Source organism: Aptenodytes forsteri, unplaced genomic scaffold (assembly GCF_000699145.1).
Source record: "Aptenodytes forsteri isolate BGI_AS27 unplaced genomic scaffold, ASM69914v1 Scaffold476, whole genome shotgun sequence".
Taxonomy (NCBI): domain Eukaryota; kingdom Metazoa; phylum Chordata; class Aves; order Sphenisciformes; family Spheniscidae; genus Aptenodytes; species Aptenodytes forsteri.
Genome location: NW_008794216.1, coordinates 54,021 through 61,238, shown reverse-complemented (window position 1 = coordinate 61,238; position 7,218 = coordinate 54,021). Strand labels below are relative to the sequence as shown.

The 7,218-nt window shown below is 65.4% G+C and overlaps 2 protein-coding genes across 3 annotated transcripts in view; one reads left to right on the top strand and one right to left on the bottom strand.

Moving 5' to 3' along the window:
• Window positions 1-1,815, top strand: part of AEBP1 (AE binding protein 1) — a 2,563-nt gene extending 748 nt beyond the window's left edge. The window contains 4 exon segments of the mRNA XM_019473711.1: window positions 26-368; window positions 475-614; window positions 700-799; window positions 888-1,815. Of these exon segments, the coding sequence (XP_019329256.1) occupies window positions 26-368; window positions 475-614; window positions 700-799; window positions 888-1,438 (1,134 nt within the window). The 3' untranslated portion in view covers window positions 1,439-1,815.
• Window positions 1,816-2,083: 268 nt separating this feature from the next.
• Window positions 2,084-7,218, bottom strand: part of POLD2 (DNA polymerase delta 2, accessory subunit) — a 5,954-nt gene continuing 819 nt past the window's right edge. The window contains exons 2-10 of one of the 2 annotated variants that reach the window (XM_009285537.2): window positions 5,415-5,536; window positions 4,402-4,519; window positions 4,210-4,324; window positions 3,759-3,957; window positions 3,541-3,621; window positions 2,984-3,141; window positions 2,737-2,864; window positions 2,537-2,638; window positions 2,084-2,428 (exon numbers count right to left, since the gene is read on the bottom strand). In XM_009285537.2, coding sequence (XP_009283812.1) covers window positions 2,271-2,428; window positions 2,537-2,638; window positions 2,737-2,864; window positions 2,984-3,141; window positions 3,541-3,621; window positions 3,759-3,957; window positions 4,210-4,324; window positions 4,402-4,519; window positions 5,415-5,536 — 1,181 coding nt within the window. In that variant the 3' untranslated portion in view covers window positions 2,084-2,270. The remainder of the gene's footprint in view (window positions 2,429-2,536; window positions 2,639-2,736; window positions 2,865-2,983; window positions 3,142-3,540; window positions 3,622-3,758; window positions 3,958-4,209; window positions 4,325-4,401; window positions 4,520-5,414; window positions 5,537-7,218) is intronic. The other variant, XM_009285544.2, reaches the window with a different exon arrangement.

Below are 7,218 nucleotides of genomic sequence, written 5' to 3'. Positions count from 1 at the left end.
CACGCCGCCGTGCCCGCCTCGGCAGGTGGCGGTGGAGACGCGGGCCGTCATGGCATGGATGGACAAGAACCCCTTCGTGCTGGGAGCCAACCTGCAGGGCGGGGAGAAGCTGGTGTCCTACCCCTTTGACACAGCCCGGCCCATCAGCGAGGTGCCGGCAGCCGCCCCTCGCCCGCCGGACGACTACGAGGACGACAACCCCGAGCTGCAGGAGACGCCCGACCACGCCATCTTCCGCTGGCTCGCCATCTCCTACGCCTCGGCCCACCTCACCATGACCGAGACCTTCCGCGGGGGCTGTCACACGCAGGACATGACCAACGCCATGGGCATCGTGCAAGGGGCCAAGTGGCATCCCCGGGCTGGCAGTAAGTGGGTGCCACGCCATACGGCGTCGGCCTGCCTGCCCCACGCTCCCGCCACCTGAAGGTGTGAGCAAGCGGCTGGGTGGGCGCTTGGTTGTTTGTGTTACAGGCATGAACGACTTCAGCTACCTACACACCAACTGCCTGGAGCTCTCCATCTACCTGGGCTGCGACAAGTTCCCCCACGAGAGTGAGCTGCAGCAGGAGTGGGAGAAGAACAAGGAGTCGCTGCTCACCTTCATGGAGCAGGTAGGTGCTAGGACGCGCCGGGCAGGGAGCCGGCAGCTGCCCTGCCTGCCCCACGCGGCTCCTCTCGACCCCTTTCCTCGCATAGGTCCATCGGGGCATCAAGGGCTTGGTGACGGACCAGCAGGGAGAACCCATCGCCAACGCCACCATCATTGTGGGGGGCATCAACCACAACATCAAGACAGGTAGGGCGCAGGGTAGGGTGCCAGGCAGGGTGCTGGCAGCACCGTGCCACCTCCTTCACACCGTGCTGCCTCCCCTCGCTGTCCGCAGCCAGCGGCGGGGACTACTGGCGCATCCTGAACCCGGGTGAGTACCGCGTCTCGGCTCGGGCCGAGGGCTACAACCCCAGCGTCAAGACCTGCAGCGTCTTCTACGACATCGGGGCCACCCAGTGCAACTTCGTCCTGTCGCGCTCCAACTGGAAACGCATCCGGGAGATCATGGCCATGAACGGGAACCGGCCCATCCGCCGCATCACGCCCGGCCGCCCCATGACACCCCGCGAACGCATGCGCCTGCGTATGCGCCTCCGGCACCGCATGCGGCTCCGGCAACAGATGAGGCTGCGGCGTCTCAATGCCACCACGGCCGCCAGCGGCCCCACAGCCCCGCCGCCCACCACGGCCCTGCCCTTCCCCTTCAGCAGCACTGCCTACGTGCCCTGGAGCCAAGAGCCACCCACAGTCGGCACCTGGGAGACGGAGACCGAAACGGAGGTGGTGACTGAGCTGGTGACGGAGACAGAGGCCTGGGAGCTGGGCACGGGGACGGTGCAGCCCTTCACCACGGCCGAGACCTACACCGTGAACTTTGGTGACTAGGAGATGCTCGTCCCCTCGCTCCTGCCTCCGGGCCGCTCGCGGCCGGTTTGGTTTCGCCTGCCGCAGGCTCCGGCATCCGCTTCTGAAATCTTCCTCGAGCCCCAGGCAGCCCGCTCTGTGTAGCCCGCCCCGGGTGGGCTCCAGCTCCTCACCCGCGCTGCTTCCTAGGACTGCAGGGCACGCCACGCCTATGCTCACCCCGAAGGCTGGGCGGCTGCGGAGCGTCCCCCTTGCCGGGCGCCAGGGCCAGGCAGGAAAGGACGTGCTGCCCCGTCCCTCGGGGCTGGGCAGTGCCAGCCCTTGCCTGGCAAGGGAGGGGGTGAAGCAGGTCCCAGCCCTCGCCCCCTCCCCGTCTCCCGGCACAGCGGTGTTGGCAGGGGTGGTCCCGCTCTCCACACCCCGAAGGCTGGGCGGCTGCGGAGCGTCCCCCTTGCCGGGCGCCAGGGCCAGGCAGGAAAGGACGTGCTGCCCCGTCCCTCGGGGCTGGGCAGTGCCAGCCCTTGCCTGGCAAGGGAGGGGGTGAAGCAGGTCCCAGCCCTCGCCCCCTCCCCGTCTCCCGGCACAGCGGTGTTGGCAGGGGTGGTCCCGCTCTCCAGGGCAGGGCCCAGGGCAGGGCCCACAGGGTGGCAGGCGCAGCCCCTGTCCCCTCCACACAGTTTTTTATTACACAAATAAATCAAGTTATATTGGTACGAGCATCTCTTCTCTCCCGTGCCCCGGCAGCTCCACGCCAGCCCTCCTGGGAGGGCAGACGGGGATGACACAAAGGTGGTGGGTGCCAGGACCCTCCGAGGGGCCAGGGGTTTATCGAGTCCATGCCCTGCCTGCTCAGTCAGTGCCCGACCTCCATGTCCCCGTCATCGTCCTCGGCCCCGAAGCCGGAGAAGCTGATGGGCTGGCAGCTGAGGTTGCGCAGGTTGACGAGGCAGGCGGTCTGCGTGGTGCTGAAGGCGGGCACCGTCACCAGCAGAACCTGCTGCCCGTCCTCCCCTGCAAAGACAGGCGGGCGTCAGGAGGATATCTCTTGGTCGGCACCCCAGCGCGGGGTCCCAGCCCCGAGCGAGGATTGGGGGGGGTCCTGCAGGCTGTGGGACTCACCTTTGAGCAGCTTGGACTGGAAGCGGGGAGCGTTGCCGCAGAAGTAGACATGAGGGCAGTTGGTGAGGATGAAAGGGTCCGATTTGTAAAAAGGGTAGCAGCCTGGGAGGGATGGAAATTAGGAGGGGAACCTGCACCTGCACCCCTTGGGAGGGCAAACACCCCCCCGAGCCTCGGCGGCCACCCAGCTCTCGCCTTACCCAGGGTGTCCGGGGCTGTGGGGCTGATGTGTCCCGCCAGCAGCGTCCACTCCAGGATCTCCAGGTAGTCATCCATGCTGCTGTATTTGAAGATGTCGCTGACGTTTTGCCCTGATGTCCCCAAAAACCTACAACGTTTTGGGGGAAGGAAGGAGAGATTCGGACGGCTGTACCTGCAGTGACTTGCCCCGCGATCCCATGCCGCCAGCAGTTGTCACAGAGCTGGTGGCACACCAGGCTTTTTTACCTGATGCCATCCACGTCGGCCTGGTAGGGGTTGGTGACCAGCCGGAGCGTGGAGTAGGCGCTGGCGAGGGGCAGCATGCAGTGATGCAGCGGCTGCTGGGGCAGCGTATAGTTGGTGGGATCAAACTCACCGGGCATCACGTCCACAGGCACGGAGGTCTGTGGGCAGAGCGGGGATTACCGGGGATGGCCAAACCACCCTCCTTCGAAGAGGCTCAGAGCAAAGCCCCGGCTGGAGCTTGCTGCCGGCTTTGCCTCACTCCCCAGTTTGGCTCCCGCCACTTCCCCGCGGGAAGCCCCGCTTGGTTTTACCACAGAGACCAGATGCCGGGGGAGGGATCTAAAGCTGGGCTCTGTGCTGCCTCCCCTTCTTGCTGCATTCCTGTACGGCACCATATGTGGTGCTCAAAGGGAAGCCGGGGGCCAGGGAAGGGGTGTTTGACACCCTGCACCCCCGGGCTGCTGGCAGAGCGTTGCTTCCCCGGCTCGGGAGCCAGGCTCCCTCCCCGAGAAGATACCCAAGTCCTCGGCCAACCCTCTCCTGCTCCAAGCACTCACGCAAAGCTGCAGCAGGATCTCATCCAGCATCTTCACGGCCTCCACGCTCGCAGCCTGGGTCTTCTTGGTCAAGTACTTGGCCTGGGTCAGTGGGGAGACAGTGAGGGAACAACCCCGTGCCCTCTCCGATTCCTCCTTCCCCACCTCCACAGGACTCCCCCTGCCAGCCTGGGCCCTGGAGAGCACGGTTGAGGCTGAAGACCCTTTCCCCACCGTACCTTGTTGATGGTGTCCCGGCTCTGCGTGTTCTGGCTCAGCAGGTTCCCCGCCAGAATGACGCGGGAGATCTGCGCGGCGCAGCTCTGCTCGCCCTCAGCGCCCAGCTGCCCCGTCACCACGTCCACCAGCAGCTGCATGCTCAGCAGGGACTCGCCGCTCCCGCTGCCCAGCCCCAGCCCCGACACCAGCAGGACGAACCTAGGCGGAGAGGCTCGGGCAGCACGCCGTGCTCCCTGCCTGCGCCGATCCCTGCCTGCACGGCGATGCCAAGGGCCGCCCACACCAAGGGGCTTCAGAGAGCCAGGTGTGGGGGACGCAAGCCCCCATCCGCGATCTCTCTTGGCACGAGGCACCCACCCCGATGGGCACATGCGGCAAATGGTTCCCAGGGCTCGGGGATACGGCGGGGGGCACGGCGCCAGCCCCCGTCCTGTCACTGCAGAGACTCACCGGTCCGAGCTGGGGCCTTTCCAGGGCAGCTGCTGGGGCAGGCTGGCGAAGCAGTGATCCTCCACCAGGAACTTGCCATCGTCCTGCTCGGAGCCGTACACAGCAAGGATGGTCCCTACGGCAGAGAGCGGGCGGTCAGCCCCCGGCCAGGGCCTGCGAGGTGGCTCCCACTGAGGAGCCATCGTCCCCTACCTGTCACCAGCCTCTGCACCTCGACGGCTCCTTCCAGCTTGATCCGCTGCAGCTCGTCCTCCAGGATCAGCTCGTCGGAGGGATTGGATGTAAAGGGCGGCTGAGGCACCAAGTTGTGCCGGGGGGGGGGGGGCCCGGGCGCCGTGAGCAGTTGTAACAGCCTCAGCAAGGCCGAGCTGCCCCAAAGGGCCCTTCCGCCCCCCCGAGCCAAACCCCAGAGCGTGGGCGTGTGACTCACAAGAGCCGCCGGCACGGCCCCCCACCACCGGCTTGGCCAACGTCCCCGCTGCCGCTTTGAAGGCGGCGCTTTGGAGGCCCCGGCAGCTCTCGGCGCTGCTCGCCAGCTGCACGCCACCCGGCTGAGCTGGTTTCGCTTAACGTTTCCCCGCAGCACCCCGGCGAAACAAACACGAGCGCGGCTCCCCGGCCAAGGAGGAAGCAGCTCAGCCAGGCAGCGGGAGACGGCGCTCTGGCTCAGCTCAGGAAACGTGTTTGCAATCATCGCCCGGGCAAGCGCTCTGCTCCCTTTGAAGCCTGCCTGGCAGGCTTGGTGCTAACCTCATGCCGTGACGAGCAGGCTCCAACCTTCCCAACGTGCCCCCCGTGAGCCAGCTGGGAGCAGACGGGCCCCCAGCACCGCATGGGGATGGCAGAGCTTCCCTGGACGCCCCCCTCATCTTCCCACCCGGCAGCAGGTTTGCTCTGTCAACCCCGCTGGATCCAAACCCTCCAAGGGCAGGAAAAGCAACACCAAGCAGGCACATACACGATGCACGCCGGCACAAAGGGGTGGCACCAAGAGTGGCGGCATCTAGGGACGGGGTAGGCACAGAGAAGATTATACACCAGCTCCCCGGGTCAAATCCCTGGCAGTTCCCACTTGCTCGGCCACAGGGAGCACGAGGGAAGCGATGGGAAGCCGGTCAAGGTCCCGATGTGTGTTGGCACGTCCCCCAGAGCCGTGCGGAGGATGAGCCAGGGGGGCCCACGGGAGGGAACGTCCCCGCTGTTACCTCCTCGCTGATCTCCTGCAGGATGGAGGGCTGCAGCTGCATGGCCTTGAAGAGCGTCCCCACCACGCAGCACTTCTCGCCCGCCTGCAGCTCGCAGAGCTTCCTCAGCACCACGCCATTCCCTGCGGAGAGAAACGGGGCTCAGCCGGCCTCGGGGACAGCTGCGAGGGCAGGCAAGGCTCAAGGCTGGCCGGGACCAGCTGAAAGGGCCCGAACGTCGAGGCCAGCAAGAGGCGGTGGGGGAATGTTGCAAAGCCTCTCGCTTTTCCTCGAGGCACAGAGCCGAATTCACATGTGTAGGCCAGATGGAGCCAACGGAGCATACCAGAGAGCCAGCACCGCCTGCAGGCATTTCCTCTGCATTGAGGGGGCGGAAAGCTGGGTCATGCTGGGGTCTGGGGGAACCACAGCTCCCAGCCACCACCCAGGACAGAGTGCAGAGCTCCCGCTGGGCCCACAGGTCCAGCTCCGCCCGGGAGGGGAGGGTGCACGGGTCCGGGATTGTCCCGCCTGGGCACGGAGCCGGTGCTCTTGCCCTTGGGCACGAGGGGCTGGTGTTCCTGCTCCCCATCCAGGAGATGACCCAAAAATCCTGCTCAGATTTGACAGGCAGGAGAGATCGTTCACCACCCCCAAGCCTGACCTCTGCCTCTGCCAGGGCCAGATCCTCCGCCCGGGATCCCTGCTGGAAGCCAGGATCCCCATCGCAGCCGGGCATTTGGGAAGATCCCGGCATGAGGACAGGCTGCTGGGGAGTGGCAGGGTTTCCTCTGCCTGAAAGGCACAAACAGGTCCCTGGGCTTTAGCCAGGGATCCACGGGGGGATACGGGCCGGGGGAACCAACACGTGCCTCAGGAGGTGCAAAGAGCATCGCAGCCCCAGCGCTTCATCGTCTTTGTGGCTGGGGAGCATTTGCAGACGGCGAAAAATGCATCTCCCTCACCACAAGCTGAGCCCGAGACTTCTCACCTCACCCACGAGGACCGAGAGATGCTTCAGCCCCATCCTTTACGCGTCCGTAGGACTTTTATTTCCCCCCGTTTAAATCAACCCGTGAAGCCCATCCATCCCGAGCCTCAAGCCCTGGAGGGAGGAGGACTGGCTGCCGGGCTGCGCTGGCGCTGCGAGAGCTGCCGGGCTCCTCTCCCAGAACAACACTGGATGCCTGCCGCGCTCCTCTCCCAGAACAACACTGCAAAAGCCCGCTGCCGCGCCGCTCCGTCAGGTCGTCTTTTCTGGCTGCGAGTGGTGGGGGGACGGTTTCCCCCCTGCTGAACGTGACTCCTGCCCGGTGGAAAGCACCCCGCTGCGATCACAGGCACCCGGGGCTCAGCGGAGCTGGAAACACGGGTTCATCAATCCCAGGAATGCAAACACTCAGAGTCAGAAAAAACAATCCAGTTTTAGCTTCTTATTCTTGGCTCTAGCCCCCCCCAAATGTGTGTGTTTAGGGGGAGGGGGGCTGCGCTCCCTAGATTTTGCCTGCAGGCGCTTCTCGCTGTGAGACAAACCCCAAAAGTCTCGTCCCATCACACGATTCCGTGAAGTCGAGCTTTACAAAACCGCGGGTTCCCATCACCCTCGGCAAAATCCAGGGTTACGGCGCAGGGCGGCCAGCCAAGGAACGACATCCGCTGTGGAACCGGCACAGCCCGGCGCGGGCTTTGCTTCCCCTCGGCTCCGCGCAGCCCACGGGGCCGGGGAGAGGAAGAAAAACAAGCCGCCGGCCCGAAAACCTCCATAGAAGGGCAAAGCCGAAAGCTTGGCCGGCCTGAGAGGGTGAAATTCGATAACAGGCTTTTA